Source organism: Eublepharis macularius, chromosome 1 (assembly GCF_028583425.1).
Source record: "Eublepharis macularius isolate TG4126 chromosome 1, MPM_Emac_v1.0, whole genome shotgun sequence".
Lineage (NCBI taxonomy): Eukaryota > Metazoa > Chordata > Lepidosauria > Squamata > Eublepharidae > Eublepharis > Eublepharis macularius.
In genome coordinates, this window is record NC_072790.1 from 91378842 (window position 1) to 91400900 (window position 22059).

At 40.1% G+C, this 22059-nt stretch overlaps 1 protein-coding gene across 1 annotated transcript in view; it reads right to left on the reverse strand.

Annotated features, from left to right (window-relative positions):
* Window positions 1–22059, reverse strand: part of ASCC3 (activating signal cointegrator 1 complex subunit 3) — a 362388-nt gene that overhangs the window by 73535 nt on the left and 266794 nt on the right. The window contains exons 31-36 of the mRNA XM_054986845.1: window positions 21433–21570; window positions 21207–21327; window positions 19581–19713; window positions 18730–18855; window positions 5652–5763; window positions 4728–4862 (exon numbers count right to left, since the gene is read on the reverse strand). Of these exons, the coding sequence (XP_054842820.1) occupies window positions 4728–4862; window positions 5652–5763; window positions 18730–18855; window positions 19581–19713; window positions 21207–21327; window positions 21433–21570 (765 nt within the window). The remainder of the gene's footprint in view (window positions 1–4727; window positions 4863–5651; window positions 5764–18729; window positions 18856–19580; window positions 19714–21206; window positions 21328–21432; window positions 21571–22059) is intronic.

Consider the following 22059-nt stretch of genomic DNA (forward strand, 5'->3'; position numbering starts at 1 on the left):
CAATTATCCACAGGCATATCCTAAGGTATAGAGTTCATGGAGCAGTGGACATGCCCTCCTCACCAGTATCTCCATGAAAATGGCAGGCCAAAGAAACCCCAGTTCATGCTTTCAGCAGTAGGAAAGAGCTGGTGATTTCAAATCTAGTTGTTCTGGGGCTGATCATTTGATTGGATGTCACTCTGTAACAACAGCCATTTCTTTTTTGCTTGCTAGCTCAGTGATTGATTCTACAAGCTGATAATAACCATCAGTCACCACCATAATCCCAGAGTAGAGTAGCCACACAGAAGCAAAAAATTGTAACTTCCACTGTCTTCTCCCTCTATGGAAGAAACATCATACAAATCAGGATCAGCACAGCCTTATTTGTACCCATTTTTCTTAACTCAGGCTCATAGCTAACACATGTTGCTAGGCAGGCAATGCACATCAACTAGATGCAGCCACTGAGGGGTTGGGGGTTGGGTGGGGAGTGGGACTCAGGTGGCCCTGCTTTTGGCGGGGGGTGGTAATGGAAAAATGTCTGTAATAATGGCAGAGATCTTCATTTGTCTGAGTGAGCCCCCTCCCCCATGCAGGTCTACTGGAACTGGGTCATTTCAGTTTTGAAAGGTCTTGAAATAAAAAGACCAATAGCTATATTCCAAGGGAAAAACAGTCACGTTAATTTTTTTTAAAAAACCCTTCAAATTATCATGCAAAATAAATAAAAAACTTCATAAGAACACTGCACGACTATTCCACCAACCATGTTTTGCAAAGCTGACATGCCTTTTTTTTTTTGCTATGGCCTACAATTTTCAGTACCAGCATCATTAAGAGATTCTTCAAATTACTTTTAAAATATCCATCTCCCCAAGGATTTTCACTTGCATCTAATTAGACTACTTATCCCATGTCATGTAATTCCCTGTTGCCAAAACTGTTAAACGCTTCAATAAGTAAGTGAGAAGGGCATCAATGGAGCAAGATAGATGCAATGCAATTGGTTAACAAGAGGTGTGAAATGAGTCGCTTAATTATAAAGCTCATTAATGCATGGTGTTTAAGAAAAAATACTTGGGGTGATAATTCTGTTAAAATGCCTAATACCTTCAACAGAGCATGGGATTGCGGAAAATGTTCAATTTACACCTTTAATAAGGAAAACTGGGACAATATTTTAACTAATAATTATAAAAACCAGCATCTGCATCAAAGAACTTTAGGCTGAAAGATAGATCATTAGTACAAAAAGTCTTTACAACCCTATTACATTTATAAAAGCCAGATATACTGATGTTTTAATTTTGTATAATGCACTTAGGCACAGTAAATTCAAAATTCACAAGGAAAAATGTGTGTGTGTGTGTGCGAGGCCTGTATGAAGCATCATAGACCTAACACACAACTTTCCCAAAATACACACCACTTTTAGAATATAATAAACCATTGTTTTACTTTTAAACAATGAGGCTGCAGTTTTGAAACATTCAGAATGAGAATCCTTGCCATTTCTCAACTGGAACATCAGTCCTTGTTTTAAGAAACTCGAGTTTCTTCTCAGCAGGAAGGAAAATGGGGTAACTAGTTACATGTACACGTTACTTCAATCCTCATGGGGCGGCAAAGCTGAGACCTATGCTTGTTAAAATGTCACTGATTGTTATGAATATTTAACGGGGCAATTACAGAATATTTAGTAAACATATTTTAATGTCTTTCAGCTTTCTCTAATACATTTAGGCTACATGTTTTTTGTATTATGGACATAGATTAAAAAATACATTTGATCAACTGATTTCATTTAAGCGGGACCCACAAGTAGCTGCCCTGGACCCTACTCTCTACCAAATCCTCTGGCTCACAGAGAACCCAGCTGTAGGGGGAAGATTACTCACACTTTCTGCCAGTGTATAATGTGATACAAAGAAAAGTTGTCCAAAGAAACCAGGGGATGGCATTTGTGGAGCTCTGGATTTAAGTTACATAAAATGTTTAAGCAGTGCTTAAACATGCTGAAGATGTTGCTAAGCATTAACATCCTTGAGGTTTAATAAAGACTATGTATCATCTATATACATGGTCTTTTACAGGATAGTGGTCCTTAACACCAACAGAATAGACGCACATAGCTGCAAGGGGCTAAAAAGTGACTTCAATTCAATGTTTCCCCAAAGACAGAGTCATTTGCTTATCAGCTTGTGAAAAATCAATTGTGTAATCAGATGACTAATGCAAGAGATCAAATCCATACACTGAGGTAGGAGAAAGTAGAAGACAGATAAAGGATGAAAAACTGGTTTGGAGTTTCAGTGAATCTCTTCTCAATGATATGGATCCAAAGAATTACACAGCTAGGTCTGCATACCCAGTTTAGACTTCTGCTTCTCCCAGCAGCTTCTCATGCCACACCGCCAACTTATTTTGAAGTTGAGGGACTTTCAAAAGTGGTTTGTGATACAGGATGGGATTTGTTGTTTGAAGGTCAGAAAGGTCAGAAAGTCCTCTGGGCATGCCCAAAACAACTCTTTGGATCTCAACCAATATGTTTGAATCCTTTTTAATAATAGAAAATTATAGTACTGTGTAACATGTGCTTCATCTCCCACAGCAGCTTCTTCTGGCTGCCAGATAACATATAAAGCTGGTATGAACATAGTTTAAAATTAAAACCATGAAAAATCCTTACATTCTTACTGTACAATTTCTGAATATATGCAAAGTGTAAAATAGTTCTTTAAAACAGGATCTTTTCAAGACTGTTCCTGGAAATAAAATACATAACTTTCAACAACTGTATATTCCTGTAATCAGTGCTTTCATTGCCATAGATACTGTTGCTTTAATGGATTCAATAATTTAGTACATTTCCTTTTGCAGAAGTCCCCCAAATTCTCAAAACTCAAGCGCATAGGTCCACCAAATTGAAATAGATCCCAACCTTTGATACCGATTCCTCTACAAACTCTTTTATCATATTTGGGGAATTAAATCTACATTGTATGTTAACATACAGGTGTTCATCACAGTGCTCCAATGTAAACTCGGTGGAATAAGATCTTTTGCTTACCGATTCGTTTTCGTTTTCCCAGCCATGTCGGACGCTCCTCTCCGCAGGTCTGGGAGGAAACGTCCGAGCAGCCTGACCGGGCGGTTGACCTGTGAGGGTTAACCCCCAGGACTCCCAGTGAGGGAGGCAGGGTCCGGAGCGCGGCGGGAAGAACCCCCTGAAAGCAATGCACGGGGTAAATTGCCCGTTTGCTCCAACGGAGGCTGGCAGACTTGCGCAGCACTTTGCGTGCTGCCGGGCCATGGAGAACGGCAATAAGCAGATTTAAGGTGAAAACCTGTAAGTAAGCGAATCCCTTCTGATTTCTAAGCGTATGCGAAGGATTGATGGGAGTTGAAGCTAAGAAGGTGCGGATTTCTTCCCCTTCACGGAGTTTCTGAACTTAGCTGGCGCCCCCCCCCCTAAGATGGCAATGAAAAAGCAGAGCCCTGCGATGAGTAAATTGGTGATGGCGATGTTACAGGGGAAGGGGGAAACCCTGGAAGAGATGGTCAGTCGAGCGGTCTTTGAAGCTATGCAGCCCTTTGTAGCGAAGTTAAATGAAATGGGGCAAAAGGTTGATTCATTGGAAAGCAAAGTGAAAACCATCAAAGAAACAGCGTCTGGAGCAGAGCAGTCTGCACGCGAAAACGCAGTACTCATGAAAGCAACAAGTAAAGAAGTGAAGCTCTTGGAGAATCAAATAATAGGATTACAAGTGGACCGTGCCCAAACGGTACTGCGTCTCCAGAATATAAAAGAGGAGCAAAGTGAAAATCTAAAAGATTTGGTGCCGGAACTTTTGACGTCATTCGCAAAGGCAACTAAAGAAGAGTTAAAAAGCGACATTTTGGAAGTCCGTCGGACATCTTCAAAATATGCAATGAAGCGTCAGCTGCCTCGCGAGATTATTATTGACTTTTCATCTAAGAAGACTCGGGACACCATCTTATATAATTCGTATAATGTGGACTTGGACTATCTGGGCAATAAGGTCAAGATATTGAACGACGTTCCATTTTTGGCTCGTAAAAGAAGATTTATGTATAAAAGACTTGCGGCTTTCCTGAGGAAATGTGATGTAAAATACAAATGGTTGTTTCCGGAAGGCATCTGGTTCAGATACAAGGATCAAACCTACAAGATAATATCGGAAGTACAGCTGAGAGACTTTTTGTTTAACCATCAGGAGTTTCAGCAAGAAGAAAGTCCAAAGTCTGAAGGGGAGAGTGGGGGGGAGGAGGGAACAAGCGCAGCTATTGTAGCTGCGCAGAGAGAACTGAGACCGAGACGCAGGGGCAGGGGGAAGAAGACCTGATCCTGAATGTAGTCTGTATTTTATAAGATCTACCAATCTGATAGCATATTAGAAAGTTAACTTTAAAGAAAAATTGCAGCATGAAGGGAATACAAGACATGTAGATGTAGTGTGTGTTTTCTGTTTATATGTTGCTCTTCCCTTTTCCCCAGTCCCCTTTTTCCCCTTTATATTTTAAAAAAATAATAATAATAATAAAAAAAGATCTTTTGCTTACCATAAGGCAAACTGGAATTATGTTCTGCAGCTCATCCCTGTATCCAGATTACAAACAACATGAATCTACATATCTTTGTTAGGCTACCACATAGTCATTAGGCAAAGACATTGCTTATGCTTATTGCTTATGATGAATGAAAAAAATATACAACTTACTGTAAGAACTGAGAGAAGTTCTTCTATATTACATTCAGGTTTTAAATGGTCCTTGAACATTCTTACTGTTGGATGCTTCAAATAGTAATATGAAGCAATGCGGCCTAAAGTCAAAGGTTCAATGCTGTGGTCATCCTGTTAAAAATGGGGAAATGCACACATTTTACATAAAAGTAATACAACATGGTTGAGTTAACAGCATTTTATAATGTATTCTAATAGGGGTGTTTATGTGTGCATTTAAATTGAACAATAGTGTTAAAATAAACGTAATTGTATGACAATAATTCAATGCCAAAGTAACTGAAAAATACCAAAGGTTGCAACCAGGGCTTATTAGGAGGGGGAATGCGCCGGAATACCATTCCGGCAGTTCCCCCAAAAGGTCACTGTCAGGTGGCCCCGCCCACTTGACTTTTGGCTATTTTGGGCTGTTTCGGCCTTGATTGGGGCCAAAATGGCCCAGATCGGTGCCAAAATGGCCCGGATCGGGTCAGTGCTGGGTGGGGGAACCCTCCCTCACCTGGCACTGACCCAATCCCAGCTATTTTGGCCCCAATCCGGGCCCAAAAGGGCTCAAAATGGCTATTTTCAGCCATTTTGGGCCCATTTCTGCCAGGATCGGGGCTGAAACGGCCGGGATTGGGTCGGTGCCAGGTGGAGGGAACACTCCCCTGTCTGGCAGCAGCTGAATCCCGGCCATTTTGGGCCCGATCAAATAAATTATGCTAATGACACACTTCCGATGATGGCAAGGGGTGTGGCATATGCTAATGAGTTCTTGCAGCTCTTTTTCTACGAAATGACCCCTGGTTGCAACAAAAAGTCCCATAGTGCCCTACATATATCTAATTGCACAAAAACTAAAGTGCAAAGGGTAATCTAGTTCTTTTTAACTTGTAATGAAGTGCAAAATAGCCATACCTCTCCCATTTTAATGCAGTAAGAGTATTCCAGGTCGATGAGCGACTTCTCAACAAGGTTTGATAGAAACTTATTCATGTTGTCATGGCTCACATCATTTAGGTTATAATAACTGCAAAAATGAAAATGAAACAGAAGTAAGAAATTTTAAAATCCTCTCATGGGTCATCTTTGGAAGACTGGCTTTGAGCACCCCTGCCATGGGTAGCAACATAAGAAAGGGCCTTCTCAGTCATGGCATCAATCTTTGGAACTCTCTTCCTGAGGAAATCTGTCTGTCCACCCTTCCCCCCATTGTTGTCTTCCACCAGCAGGTGAACACTTTTTTGTTTTGCTTGGCATACCCCCAATAAGTGCTATTGGCTTCTTCCCTGTTCTCTGCCTTGGTGACCCTATTTGGGTAGAAGGGCAGCACACAAGCGTTTTAAACAAACAAACAAACAAACAAACAAACAAACAAACGAACGAACGAACGAACGAACGAACGAACGAACAAATAAAATATTGCTGACACATGAATAAGGATATCATTCATTGTACAGCAGAAACAAACACAGTACAGACCATAATTATCATGAGAATTAAATATATTTTAGTTGGAAACAATGGCCACCTCAAACAAAACATTTTCCTTACGACATTTAAAAAAATGTGAGTAAAGGGACATATAAATGATTGTGGTATCCCCCCCCCCCAATAAAATCTACCCTTCTGCAAGCTTTCATATTTGATCCTTCCTCTTTTGGATATTTTATGGCTGTTTCTCTAGATGAGCTTTTAAGAGAAGAAAAATGAAGTGTCAGAAGTTGCCTAATGGGCCCCCAAATCAGGTACATTTCTCCTTGCTTGCTAAATTACTAATTTCTTACCCTTAGAGGATATGTGTTGTTTTGATTATTTTTGGACAGATATTGTAACCATGAAAGTAGTTGCAAAGTATTATCTGAGAAGCCAGTTTAAATAATAACCAACCTGAAAATATATCGCCTATTTACCTGTATGATAGCATTTTCCCCACATTTGCTTAGAAAAAGAGAGCTCATCTTAAATTTGCATTCAAGTTATCTTTACATACAATAACGAAAAAATGTATATGATTTATTTTAGGGAGATTGTCTCACAGCAAGGCAAATATGGTATATTTACTGAATACTTTAATAAGCAGGCTGGAAAATTTGCATTAATTTGTGAATCAGACATTTTACTAAAGATTATGATACGCATTTTACCTGGTAATGCATTGTTTGTATAAATTCATTGTATAACTGGTTGTGTTAGCAGCATAAAATCCTCACTCTAAGAAAAAAAATATACTAAAACCTTTGTTATCCAGCACTTGGGGAATAGGAGATACTTGTTAATTAAATTTGTCCCGCCCCACCTCCTACCTAGAAGAATCTCAGGAGTGCTCTGGCAGAGCTGGCTCTTGAAAATTCGAGTGGGGCATGCCTGTGCCCGAAAGATACAGGGGATATGGTGGTTGATGGGGAAAAGCTTGGCCTCACAACAAAGCTTTTACTGTAATACAAGGCAAGCACCTATGCACATTAGCACTGTTGTTACATTTCATTTTTTGTACTGTTCTGCTACTTGAGCATTTGTCCATGATTTGTGGTCTTACTTATTTCTGTAAAGATCCACTGTTTGTGAAATAGTACCATATACCGCCTAACAAATTTGAAGCAGTATACCAAAACAGCTGGCATGGTAAGAAGCAATATTGGGAGGGGGGAACTAAAATAGAATGATTTGGGGATTGTAAAATATTCAACGTTTTGCTAAAAAAAATAATTAAAAGGAATGCAGGTATAATCATGCAAATAGAGCACAAATTAGAAAATAAATATCCAGTAATGAGACAATGGTGGGAGATGCAGATAGCATGAGAACTCAAGAGCAGAATTGTAGCGAGTTTTTACATCTTTGATATGTAAGAACATTGAAAGTATTTCTAATTCATGACTTATCATAGAATGTATATTTCCATATATGCTTCTGAGTAAGAAAAATAAGGCCATTACTTCATGTATTATGTATAGGCATTTTTCTCTGTCAACACTGCCACATTATATCATTCAAAGGCAAGCTAGCTTAAAGGAACATTAACAGGTCATTATCAATACCAAAGTTTAATTAAAATTTGATAGAGGCCTATATTTTTATTTTAGGTATGATCCTAGTAGAGGATAACAACTTTTAATTTTCATTTCAGTATTAATATTGACATGCTTTTATCTTTCTCAATGGATCTCAAAACAAGTTAGCTGGTTAATATAAACCAGGCACCAACTGAGGCACACTCAAACATTTGGGCATGACCAGTGGAATTTTTCATTCTTTTAAAAAAAATGCAGAACCCATGCTGTATCATTCAAAGGCAAGCTAGCTTAAAGGAACATTAACAGGTCATTATCAATACCAAAGTTTAATTAAAATTTGATAGAGGCCTATATTTTTATTTTAGGTATGATCCTAATAGAGGATAACAACTTTTAATTTTCATTTCAGTATTAATATTGACATGCTTTTATCTTTCTCAATGGATCTCAAAACAAGTTAGCTGGTTAATATAAACCAGGCACCAACTGAGGCACACTCAAACATTTGGGCATGACCAGTGGAATTTTTCATTCTTTTAAAAAAATGCAGAACCCATGCTGTATCTCAATCTTCTTTTGAAACTCCCATCAGTTAGAACTACATTCAATTTCTTTATGTTTCTGCTTGCACTTTGATGGATCTTAGCAATTATGCAATTCCATTGGTGAATTTACCCAGACTGTATACTGAACAGAGCATCTACTTTGGAAGTACCATCATGTTTTAAGGATCAGTTTATTTTTAGCCACTGTAATTTACCTTTAATTATAATATTAAGATAAAAATGTTCTTTTAAGATTTTTAATCTTAAATGTCGATTAAGTAATGGCCCTTTAAAAATTGAATTCTACTATAAATAAAGAAATATTGAAAATATTAATTTTTTAAGCCTATATGTAGGAGTATAATTTAGGGAATAATTCATGAAAATGCTTTCTTTTTGTTGTAATATTCTTTTGCTACTCGAAAAATAATTAATTTAATAAGAATATAATTAGGTTGTAAGCCAGGCCTTGAAAAAAATCTGTCAAGTTTAATCAAAGCCCATATATCCTACCCATTATTGTTAATATCACCAACACTTTAAAAGATGATATCGATACAAATACTATGGTAGAACAGGATTTCTTTTGGTACAGTCAGTTACATAAAATACTGTTGATCAAAACTATTTTTTCAGGTTTGAAAAGAAAAAATGAATGCTTACAAATAGTAATGGATTCCAAAATAGTCACATTGTTTCTAGGAGACTTAGAAGACTAATGTGACTGCTTGATCTCTTTTTTATGTATACCATTTGTATTGATTGTTATACATATACATTACAATCATTCAGCATATACATTAGCATAAATAGGATTTCAAAGTTCTAAGAATATGTTCTCAAGTACAATACTTTTACCTGATTAGACAGAATAGGTGCCCAGCTAAAAAAGACTTTTAGGCTTTTTAAAGGCTGATGTGTGCAAAGTGCTCAAACCTGCACTATATATCAACCACCACCTTCCGGGTAAGTATATTATCTAACTATTTAATTGCAGATAAAGAATAAAAAACAGTGCAGTTTCATGGTCACTGCATTGAATCATCTAGTCATTATTTTCCCTCTGCTGCAAACAGACAGCCCACCTTTTTGTCAGTACACCATTTCATTTATTTCACAGTGAAACCCAGTTTCACAATAATTGACTTGTCAGAAGCTCTAATTTATGAGGCTGGGCTCTGTAAGCCTTCCCCTATATTGGGCTCAACCTGCACACAAGCAAGGTTGAATATTTACAATGCTGTTAACAGGTGCTGAGTTGTTTAATGATTCTAATAGCCAGAAGCGTACTGAGAAAACCAGCGGGATCACAATTACAGGCTGTTTGAACACAACAATTACTCGTCCCTTGAGAGGTGTGAAAGTCAAAGGCAGTTTTATACTAACAGCATCTAGCACATGGGGTAGACAGGCTAACTTCCATTAGTAGCCCATTGGGGAAAATGCAATAACAACCCCCTAGGCACCATAAAATTTACAAAGTACATAAAATTTGAACAAACACTGAAGGAACTAACTTTTTAAACTGGCTTTTAAATAATATATAACACCCTTACTTCCCACAAAACCCACTAAACGTATCAACAGCACAACAAGAAACATGAACTTATTTTTCTAATCTAAGCAAGTGTGGAATTTCACCAGCTGAGAAAGAAAGAGACGTGCAGAGACATAAAATGCAGATGAAGTTACACAGACCATTTTGGGTTTAATATGGATGGTGGTAGCAATTGCTTCCTGTTTAGTTTATGTAAACCTGACCCAAGATCTCCCTGGGAAATTTTTCATCAGTCTTGAAATGGTGCTGCTATAACTGTCAGGTCTGCGGAGTCATTTGTTACAAACACCATGTTTTTTATGTTCAGATTATACGGTGGTAGTAATGACACCAATAATGAAACTGGGTTCCAGGGACTGCTGAAAAATACTACAAGGAAGACTCCTGCTTGCATTCTATAGGATTACTCTGGAAAACCACAAGAGCTTAACTCATACGTATTTTTTAAGAATTACCATTTTGAAGAAAAGTTTCATTTAAAACATAAGGCAGACATAAATACTTTTCCTCAAAGGAAATTCCATTTAGTCATTTTGTGACACACTGTGATTGAGGTGATTTTTCTTGAAATGTATTTTTCTAGCCATGGATATGAGACTTAGGTAAAATCTGTTATGCTGAGCATACCCTTGATGGATGAAACATTGGAGAGATGATCCAATCAATGCCATTTTGGTACTTATTCCAACAGCAGTTGATCAACATGCCTTGATAGGAAGGAAATCTGGCATTCCCATGAGAGCCTAAACAGTTGCAAGAGAAAGAAGGTTTCTCTCACTGAGGAATAAATTGACTGACCATCTTATATACTAATAGCCAAGTGGCCATGATCTGCGGATACGTAAATCCACAGATTGGGGCCATTTACAAAGAAGTAAGTTTCCCTATACGTTTGTGGGTCTCCCCAGCTGTGCAGGAAAATCCTAACACTTTAAAAAAATGGATGAAAGCTTTAAAAATCCCAGAATACAGGCGCTGTTGTCTGAGCATGTGCAGCAACAGTGCCTCTGTTGGAACTTGGCTCCCTGCATTGCTTCCAATCTTGGGAGTGGAGCTGCTGCTGCTGAGGTGGCACAACTGCAAGCAGGGGGAGTGGAAGGGGGAGGTGCAGCAACTGATGGGAAGGAAGGTAGGTGACCAGGAGGAAGGACAGGAGAGTTGTTGCTACCACCATCCTGCATCAGTGAAGCTACAGGGCAACTGGGAATATTGCTGCTGCGGGGAAAAAACTGCAGGCAAGTGGCCAGGAAGGAGGGGACAAGAGAGTTGCTGTGGTGACAGCAGTGAATCTCGCTGTTGCTGTGGCAGTGAAGCCGCAGAGTGCCTGGGAATGTTGCAGCTGCTGAGGCCATGAATCTGCAAGGCGGCCAGGAGAGTTGCTGCTGGTGTGACAGCAAAGCTGAAGACAGGCAGACTGGGGTGAGGAGGAAACACTGCTGCAGCAAAAGTTAGGTTAGTTAAGATGGGTGGGGGAGCCACAGCAGTGAAGCTAGAGGTCCCTGGACTGGGGAGGGGAGAATGGATCCCCACCACCCTGATTCTCATGCGTCCCAGCTTGTCATTATAATTTTTGACTGGTAAGCAAAATGAACCAAATTTATTATTAAAAGGCTTGCCATCAACACTCAAGAAAAAATACTGTACTTTGCATGATATATTAAGGTAGTTTATTTAATAGTGCATTAATTAGGGGTGTGCACAGAAAAAAAAATCAGTAAATTCAGGTTCAGTAATACCAAATTGAAAAAAAAAATCAGTAACCTCCGAATACCAAATTCATTCTCCAGTATTTTCCAGTAATACAAAGCAAATTAGGCTGAATTTGGCCATTGTTTCCTATGGGAAACTCAATTCTGGTATATCTGGGGGCCTGGGGGGGTCATTTTTGGATGGAATTTCACCAAATTAGTAGGGGAACTACTTCTAACTGTCCTCTAATGACACTCTAGGTTTCATAAATATTTGACTCTGGGGGGCCTTTTATGGCTCCCCGAAGAAGATATCCCCAGCCACCTCCAATTGCCATTATTCTTATGGGGAAAACTATGGGGGCTATCAAGGGGGCTGGGGGTGGCATTTTGCAAGCAAAATCCCCCAAATTTGCAGGGGACTTATTCCTCACTGTCCTCTAAAGACCACCCAAGTTTCAGGGAGATTGGATCCCATGGGCCACTTTATGGCACCCCCCCCAAAGAAGGTGCCTCTAGTCACCTCCAACATTCCCTTTGGGAATAAGTTAAACCACTAAGTCAACAGAAAACATAAACACCAACCAAACTACTATAACAAAAGCAGCCCCAACAAAGGAGCCCCCCACAAAGAGTGAGCAAAATTTTACAATACAAAACACCCACAACAGGGGAAAATACCGCCCCAGAATAACATGAATCTAAAAGCAACTATAAAACAGCAGAGCACCCCAGCAACAGAAGAACTCCAAGAAGAAAAGCAAAACAAACACTAACTATAATAAGTAAAATCAAAACCAAAGCACCCTTCCACACACAAAAGCCAAATCAAAGCACCCCCCCAGAGAACCCCCCCAGCAAAATAACCCAAATACGTACAACAGATTTACCCCCCCCCGCCCCCAAAGAACAAATAGCAAAAATAAAACACCAAACAGGACTTTTATGCCAACAAACAGAACCCCCAACTGAACCTGCAAAAATTAAGAACAACTAAATGCCAACTAACTATGCCAAGAAAATAAAAGAAACCACTCACAGCAGGATAAAACAGACTCTTGTAGAGGAGCAAATAGCAAGATGAACACTAAATAAACCAAGTTTAAAATCCAGAAACCAAAGGCTCCCCAACAAAAGCCCAAAGTACCCCCCCACACACACAGCAAAAAGCAGTTTTTAAAATGCAAACTAAAAAAACCCCTTTCCCTCCCAATCCTATTCTTCCCAGAAACCAGGCCAACCCAGAGAGAAAAAACCTGAACTCTGAAACCAGACAGCAACAGAAATTCTCCAGGTGCCACAGGTCTCAGAACACGCAGCAGTAGCCAGGAATCTACTCATTGCAGTAGGATCCAGTAACGCTCCAAAGCACGCAGACCTCAGAGAGAGAGCCAATAGCTAGCAGCAGTGGGTCTCAATCTCCAAACCAGAGCAAAATGAAGGCTGCTCTGAGGCAAGCGTCCTAATTTAACTCCTTGGAACAGTTTAAAAAAGGCACTCTCCTACCAGATAATCCCATTGGCCAGAGGAGAGTTGCTGCAAGGATTGACCTTTCCCCCTCTTCCTTCTACCTCTGCTTCATTCTTCCTCGTCCCATCGGGTTAAAAAGGGAAACAGTGTTTCTTTGCTGTTCCTTGGCAAAGGAGCAGTCCAGCCACAATTTCCAAAGTTTATCAAATTTCAATGAATAAATTCGGGAAACTTGATTTTGGTATTATCGAATCTTATTAAGTTATCCTTTTTAAGTTCGATAATACTGAATTTTACTGAATAAAGTAAAATTCAGTATTTTTTTACCAAGTTCCGAACTTGAATTGCACACTCCTAGCATGGATTTTGGGAATGAGCTGCATTTCACTCTCAGTAGATTGCTCTGTAAAACTTGTGAAACTGTTAGTCAGTACATTCTTTTTTAAAGATGAAACTGTAAGAGCTTCATTATAGTTATCTGGAGGTCTGAGGAGAGATTAAAAGGGCATACAACCAGATTGAGGGAAAGCTGTATTGCTAGAGGAAATAAACAGGACAAATAAAAATGATTCCACATCCAAAAAAAGATGGGAGGAGGAAGAAACCTTTCCAGATTCAGGAATGTATTTGTCAATAAGGTTTTAGAATCTTGCAATCACAGAGGGCATAAAGAGCACAAAGCTTCAACTTTTGCTTTTCCCTCTCTACCAAGCCAAGAAAGCAGCAGGGAAGTTAATCTTCCAAATACTGGATGAAACTGTTATGATTCAGTACAGTTGCAGCAACACATCAGTTTTGCTGTGAAAAATGCACAGTATGCCAGCCAGTTATGTGTGCTAAGCTCATCACCCTGCTAGTGCCCAATTTCCCATGAAAAGTGATTTTTTAAATAGTTGGACAATGAGATCTGGTATAACGCTTTTGTGTTGTTTATGCAATGTGATTTGAGAAAAGGTAAAGTTGCTGTGACTATTTTGCTGCAACTGCACAGATTCATGACAGTTTCAGACAGTACCTGGAAGATTTGGATGTATTTTCCCTGCTACATAAAGGTAAAATACTAACTGAGGATGTATTCTATAGAAAGTTGAGATTCTAGGCACATTACCATGGATGAAAATTCTACTGCAACGGATGAGAGAAATGGATGACTACATACATACCACTGCATTTAGTGGCTCACACCACTACTTATGGCTGGAATACAGATGTTCTATACGGAATTCATCAACTTTAAAAGCAGGATGGGAGTGGAGGGGAGCGAGACCATGACTCAGCTCAGGCGCTTTGCTTTGTTTCTTTTAGCCACACTCCCTCACACATCAAGGGTGAAACAGCTGTAAACATGGGCCACATGTAAAACACTTTTCTATATAAATGTTTCATACATGCCATGACATGGACAACATCGTCAAAGCATTCATGTATAGTGTCAATATAGTAGCAATTGTTATCCTGGCTTGGCACCTGCTGGTGTATTAACATAGCAAAGGGACAATGTATGTATTAAGTACACTAGGACTGTGACAGGTGGGCCTAGAAAGTTAGGATGTGTAATGTCTGCTCTTGCCTTCAGAATGACGATGTTGCAAGAGGCATCATGGTGAAACTAGTCCTCAGACATGTGTGGCAGGAGAAGGGAAATGAACAATATATCAGTACTGAGAGAATCTTTACCCTGAAAACACTTGCAGCTCTGACCTGCTCTAAGTGTATGCCAAGACTGCAGTCTGAAAAACAGAGCCTGATCTGCACCATGTTTGCAGCATGTATGCATTGCCCCCAAAGAATGTGCAGTCTCTGCCACCTTGTTAATGCCCAGTTTCCCATGAACAGCAAAATGGATTCTGACAAATGTGTTGCATGTTAGAGTGATGATTAAAATTGAGGAGGTTTACAGTGAAAGGGTGAAAATTTCTGTCACATGACTGTTTAGGAAACTACAAGACAAACTAAAGTTTTTATAGAAGTTAGCAAAATAATCATATTTTTTCATTTACAAATACAGCACTAATATTTCCATCCTTTTTTGGTATTTTCTTACCAATCTTTTAGCAGAGACTCCTTCATCTACATTATTTAAAGAAGGCTTAGCTACTTTTTCTATTCACCAAAATGTCCTTTTCAATTACAACAGAAAATTAAAGATCAGATTATAATCTTTAGTCAAGTAAGTAGTCAAGTAAGTAGTCGGTGTAAATTTGAATGCACATTGTTTCCTCTAAGATAATTAACATTGTATTGTTCCTGGTAAATAAGGTAAATAAACAATGTAAAAGAATAAATAATCTACCTAGGTTTGAATCATAACTTTAAATTTACTAACAGATCAAGACAAAAAAATCAGTATTTGGTACTAGTTCATTTACAGATTGAAAAGTAGTAAACAGTACTAAAGCAGAACTAAAAGTTTGTGGAATTTTTAAAAAATTAAACACTAAATATAGGAACACCAATCTGGAGAACTTAGTTGTCTTTAAATTCTGTAAAAAATCAAGGGAATTTAATTTAATAGTAGCTAGCCCAAGCAGCTCTTTGAACACCATATGTATTTTATGTATTTTCTTCTAAGTAATACTCAGAGTGTGTAACAACCAGAGATAAAATGCAAGTACAATAAATATCATATACATTTAACCAACTCTAAAATCATCCATATTGAAACAGTACAGCCCAATCTGTTATATGGCCCAGACTATCATATAAAAAGTTTGGTTAACGGGTAAACCAAGTTAACTTAGACTTATGTCACAGTTGAGATGGATTACCAATTACTACATAATTAACTTACTAGTGTAGAACGAAGAACTTGTCCAGGGTCTGAGTCCCAGCCCCCAGACTTGCCAGGACGGAACAGTGGGAGGCAACTGGGAGGCAGCGGCCCTGCCACCCCAGCCAGCAACCAGGTCCAGAACCTGCCTACTCCAGGGGGAAGGGGTGAAAGGCCAAAGCCTCAGAAGGCTGGAGGGAGCAGGGAGAGCTAGTCCCACCCTCCAGGGGGAGGAGAGGGGGCTAAGCAGGCCAGAGGAAAAGGGCCAAGGCAGGGGGAATAGGGACCCAGCAGCAGCCCAAACAGAGCCCTTACCAGCCAAAGAGGAGAAGCAGCCACTACAGCCCAGAGCCACACCCCATCTAGAGGACAGTAGCCTGGCTCAGGAGTTCCTAGGAGCCAGGCCCCTCCAGGTGGAGCTGCCACAGGCATTCTGGGGGAGGAGATGGGTAGCCCCGCCCAGCATCAATGAGCAGGCAGCCCAGAAGCTGGCCAGGGCAATTCCTCGCGAGCAAGGCCAGGGAAGCTCAGCAGCACAGAAGCATACTGGGGCAGCTCCTTGCGAGCAAGGCCAGGCAAGCTCAGCAGCTCAAAGGCCTACTGGGGCAGCTCCTCATGAGCAAGGCCAAGGAGACCTCAGCTGGGGATGGCTCACATTCAACCCCACCCTGCTAGCAAGGCAAGGAAGCCTAGAAGGGATTAGTGATAGGAGGGAAACACCTGAGGGAAGGCACAGCTGGGCCAAGTCAGGAGAGGGAACAAGCCTGGAAGGAGGGTGGGGCGGAGAAAGGAAACCCTATAAAGGGTGGCTAGGAAGAGCTCTGAGGTGGTGGGTGTGAGTAAGGAGTGATAGTGTGGAGCGAGAGCGGAGCAGCGCAGAGTCAGAGTGGAGGCTTGGAGAAGAGTTCTGGGAGGAGGAGAGGATGGAGGATGCAGGGGGTGAGCAGGCCAGGTTGAGCAGGCCAGGTTGAGCAGGCCAGCGAGTGGACTGAGAGGGAGTCTGGGTGATGTATACCACCCCTCCTTCCACAGAGCAGGGTCCTGCAGCATCCCTGGCGCCTCTCTGATGTCAGGGCCGGCCCAGCCGGCGTCCCGCCCAGTGGCGGCAGCGACAAGCCCTGACAGAACTTTCCAAATTCTTGGTAATGTAAAGTAAAAATAATGATAGCTTGATGTTATCACTGTGTATATGTCTTCCTTCCCACTAACCAATGATATGAGATGGGGGTGGCGAATTGCAGTGTATGATGAAAACCCACCATAACTTACATTATATTACAGATTACCAGGAAAAGGAAAGAAAATGGTCATATTTCCATAAATATTAAGGATACTGTGACTATATCCTACATCATTAAAACAATAATAGGGCTTCAGGAGAACTCAAGGGCTTTTAGCTGGATATTATATCAACAGATTTGATCCACACACAGAAGCAGGAATTTTCATAAGGACTATGAATAAATGAAAGAACTTCATGTACTGATGGAATTCTGGTTGCTGGCAAGAAGAGTCATATATGTATTAAGGGCTGTGAATCATGTTAATCTTAATTCTTTTCAGTATTGACAACAGGAGGAAGAATGGGACTTGAATACCTGCTTGCATGTGCATTCTCTGAAACAAACTCACCGTTCTTACTAGTCCTTTAAACCAGATGGACAAATGGATACATATCAATAGGGGTGTGCGCTTTGGGAATCCGATTTTGGTAAAATACCCGAACTGGGCCCGATTCAGAAAGCTTCGGGATTTTCTGAATTGGGGCCAGCATGCTGGCCCCGATTAGAAAATCCCAAAGCAAAGGTTTCCGAAGCATTCGTAATGCTTTGGGAAGCTTCAGGGCCTCCGGAGATTAAGTTTAACGGGCCCTTTTGCAAGCGGCAGGGCCCTTTAAACTTACCCATTTCCCACCCTTACGCCACTACCACCACCCACACTTCTCCCTCCCCCCATTTAACGCTGGCACCATGCTAGAAGAGGCAGCCCACCGGCCCACTGGCCTCCCGTGGTGGTGGTGGTGGTGGCGGCGGCGGCAGCGGCCCTCTCTGCTGGCCAGCCATGCTCGCTGTGGCTGCGTGCTTACGGCAGCAGGGAAAGCCTTCTCTGCCGGCCTGCTGCGCCGACTGTGGCTGCACGGCAACAGAGAAGGCCTTCCCTGCCGGCCAGTTGGCCAGCGTGGCGTTGGGACACTCCAACCTTCTGCCTGACCAGGTAATTGGGGTGGGATGTGGGGTTTAAAGGTGGGGGTGTGCCTCCCTCTCCCCCATCACTTCAGTATGCTCCAAATCTTTCTGGAGCATACTGAAGCGACTTAGAAACCCAAATCTGAAGCGGCATGCCGCTTCGGATTTTGGGGCTTTTTCCGAAGCTTTTTCTGAATATTTTTCACCCGAATATTTTTTGGGTGCACACCCCTACATATCAGATACACATCCAAATGGACACTCCTATTCACCAAAGCTATAGCAATTATTGTAACTGGACCACAGATTCTATTAAAAGCATTAAACATCCTACACACTTGGACACACATTCAGTCTACGCCCATGAGTTCTGATTCAGCAAATGCTATAACAAATGTGTGAATCCTCAGTTGGATTAAGCAAACATGACTAGAAGGGTGATGGATAAAAAGGAGAAAACAATTATGTCCCTTTGCCCTGCTTTTCCTCTTGTTTAACAAAGAAAAAAGCTGAGGGTAAAATTTTTCACAAACTGTGAAAATATTTTGTGAATCTATTATCATTTTTGTATTATATAAAGTGAGTTACAACATTACCAGTCCTTTGTGGTCTTGTTAGTCCTATTTTAGAGATCGGCATTGGGGGAAGTGAGAGACAGGGTGTGTGGTTTTTGGCTAGCATGTGCATAGTCGAGCAAGGATTTAAATTAAAGTTTTTAAGAATCACGTCTCTGTCAACTAGAGTGATTTTCAAACAACTCACCTAGGATTCATGATAAGGCGACGGAAGAAATAGGTCCACGTGATGTAATCCATTGCATCTTGTTTTGAAGATACAGTTCCAGCTGCAATTTCAGCATTTAAATGATCAGATAGAACTTCCAGCAAACTAAAAACAAGAAAAAAAAGATGCTGAAAACTGCACCAGTTAACATATAATATATTGCATTAACTCTGTGATCCTATTAGGTACACAAAGTTTTAATTTGATTTAACAGATAATTATTCTCTTAACATTTTGCCACAAATATTAAAATTGATCACACAGAGTAATGAAGCTTCTAAAAAGGGGAAAATACCATTTGGGAGGGACACTGCTCCTTTACCACTTGTTATAAGTCATTGTACTTGCAGATATAAACAGTTCCATCTCCTTTGGCAACATTAGCCACTGCCACTATTTTCTTAGTTATAGAACTAACAGGGATGTAGGAGTAGCCCAAAGTTCAAGTGCAGCTAAAGCCCCAGAAGAAAGGTAAGGAGCCACTAGGCTAAATTAAAAGAGAAGGTTGCTTAGGAATAATATCGGTTTTCGTTGCTATTGGTGCTCTTCTGCCCTTCCTCCTATTAGTCACACAGTCTAAGAACTCCTTGGGCAAAGAAGGACATCTCTTACAATAAACAAACCTTAGCCCTACAACTTTTATATATTTAGGGTCTTCATAGAACAATTTATATAGTAATATAATATATAAATATAAGTTCAAAATCCAGAAGTTCCTCTGGGGCCAAAAAAGTAGAATGGAATTTGGACTTCATGAAGGCAGTGAAAAGTTCAGTTTTTGGCAGTTCCAAGGAATACATAAGTATCAAAATAGTTCCCCCCCCCTTTACCTTGATTCAACTGGGAAAGGTTCATAAAGGAATTTTTTGTAGAAATCTTTCTTTATATCATGAACAAGAATCACTGCTTTGCCTTGGTCATCAAACTGAGGTCTTCCAGCACGTCCCATCATCTGAAGAACATCTACAATTGATTACAATGTTGTGTATCATTACTACTGTTATTCATCTGTTAATCAGATATACATATATATGTAATATTCTTCTCATTGACCACAGAGATACTGGTTAAAATCCTACACCATCCCCAAATCCTGAGTGAATAAAGTTCAGCAAAATTGGACAAGGAATGGTATTGCTTCAGTGTAGGGGTGTGCAATTTGGATTCAGTATCTAGATAGCCCCCAGATAGTTTTCCCCATAGCAAATAATATAGATTGGAGGTGGCTGTGGGCACCTTCTTGGGGGGGGGTATAAAATGTCCCCCCAGAGTCCAGTCTTCATGAAAGTTGGGGGTAGTTAGAGGATAGTTAGGAGTAGATCCTCTGCAAATTCAGTGGATTTTGCTTGCAAAATGCCACTCCCTGCCTCCTGGATAGCCCCCATTTTCCCCCTACAGAATAATGGAGATTGGAGATGGCTGTGGGCACCTTCTTTGGGGGGGTATGAAATGGCCCCCAGAGTCCAATCTTCATGAAATGGGGGGGGTAAGTTAGAGCCCCCAGATAGTTAGGAGTAGGTCCCTTGCACAAATTCAGTCAAAAAATGACGCCCCCCCCCAGGCCACCATAAATTTCTGAATTGAATTTCCCATAGGAAACAATGGCCAAATTTTACCTAATTTGCTCTGTATTACCAAACCAAACTGAAGAATAAATTTGGTATTTGGGGATTATCAATTTTTTTTCCAGTTTGTATTTCTGAACCCAAATCAATCATTTTGTTTTCCTGTGCACACCCCTACTTCAGTGGTCCTAAATGTCCCAAGCTGCTTCAACAAGTTGCTTTTATCCATATTGCTCCCTTGTGTTCCACACAGCTGGTAGCGAGTGGTGGAATAGGATTCACATACAGCATATGAAACTACTTTGTACTAAGCCATCTAGCCCAGTACAATCTAATCATATTGTACAGTCCATATAACTAGTTCTAGTACTAGCACCATGGACATCTAAGTCTGAGTTTCTTCACAACGTGGTATCCATGTATAAGCTACACAGATGACTTATTCCCCATTCCCCCATCACTATCAAGTGTGTTTATTTTTTTATTTAGGAATTTTCTATTTATACTAAAAAAGAAATACTCAAAGCAGTTTCAAACATAATGAGCTCGATCTTACAGATCCAATGTGGAAACAGTGGTGCTTTTGGGGTGGGGGGGGGCAAGGAGTCTTCCTCTGATGTGAGAGACTTTAGCTTCTAGCACTGGTGGAAGACACTTTGTGCCAAAAGAAAACACCACTGACATAATAAAAGATCCAGGCCATCATGGGGAAAAACACACACCATATTCCTACTATAACGTAGTTACTAGTGAAGATAACTAAACAACAAAAAAGTAAGAAACTCAACTTTGTTTCTTTTCATATTTAGGAATAATTTTAAAAAGCCCTTTGAATTTCACAGGTGTAATATGTAATCCTCTAACCCAGAGATCTATGATTTGTGCCAGTACCTGTAATTGGATAATCTACATATCTCCTTGTTTTTCCATCGTAATATTCTGTTCCTTTTACAATTACTAAATGTGCTGGAAAATTGACACCCCAAGCTAATGTACTAGTTGCAATAAGCACCTAAAGAAAACAAAACAAAAAGATGGTAGACATAGGTATGACATAAGCAAAACTTTTAAAAGGAAATAAAACTTCAGTCTGTTATTATGAACAGAACAATCATACTTGAATCTTGCAATTCACAAACAACTCCTCAACAGTTTTTCTGTCTCGCTCATGCAGCCCTGCATGGTGGATGCCTATTCCAAAGGCCAGTGTTAGTTTGAGATTAGACTCCCTTATGGTTGCTATGATGTCATTCATCTATAACACAAAAAGAGTGCAAGAAAATGTGTTAAAAATCTTTGAGAACATTTCCAGTAATGTAAGCATGTGATTTTAAAAAAATCATTCACAATATACTACTAGGCTCTATTTATTATGCACAGAGGAAAAGAATAGAACAAGTAAGGAGACTAAATAGCATTAGGAAAAGCATGAAATTCCATAAAAATATAATCACTTTTATGATGCACTACGTTATTCAAACTGAAAAGACAACTGCATCTTTACAGTGGTTTATATTTTAAAAATCTCATAGACAAGGCTTATGTTTAATATTTCACTTCAAGTTTTTAAAAGCAAAAGAAGTCAAGTAGTTAGTTTGGCCTTCTATGGATCTGACCTAAAGATGCACCTAGCTCCATATGCTCCCATATGCTCACTCTGAAAACAACCCCCCTGCTCCATGGTTCTGTATATGAAGCTGCTTCTGAAACTTGGGAAACCTTGAGAAATATTGTCCGATATAGC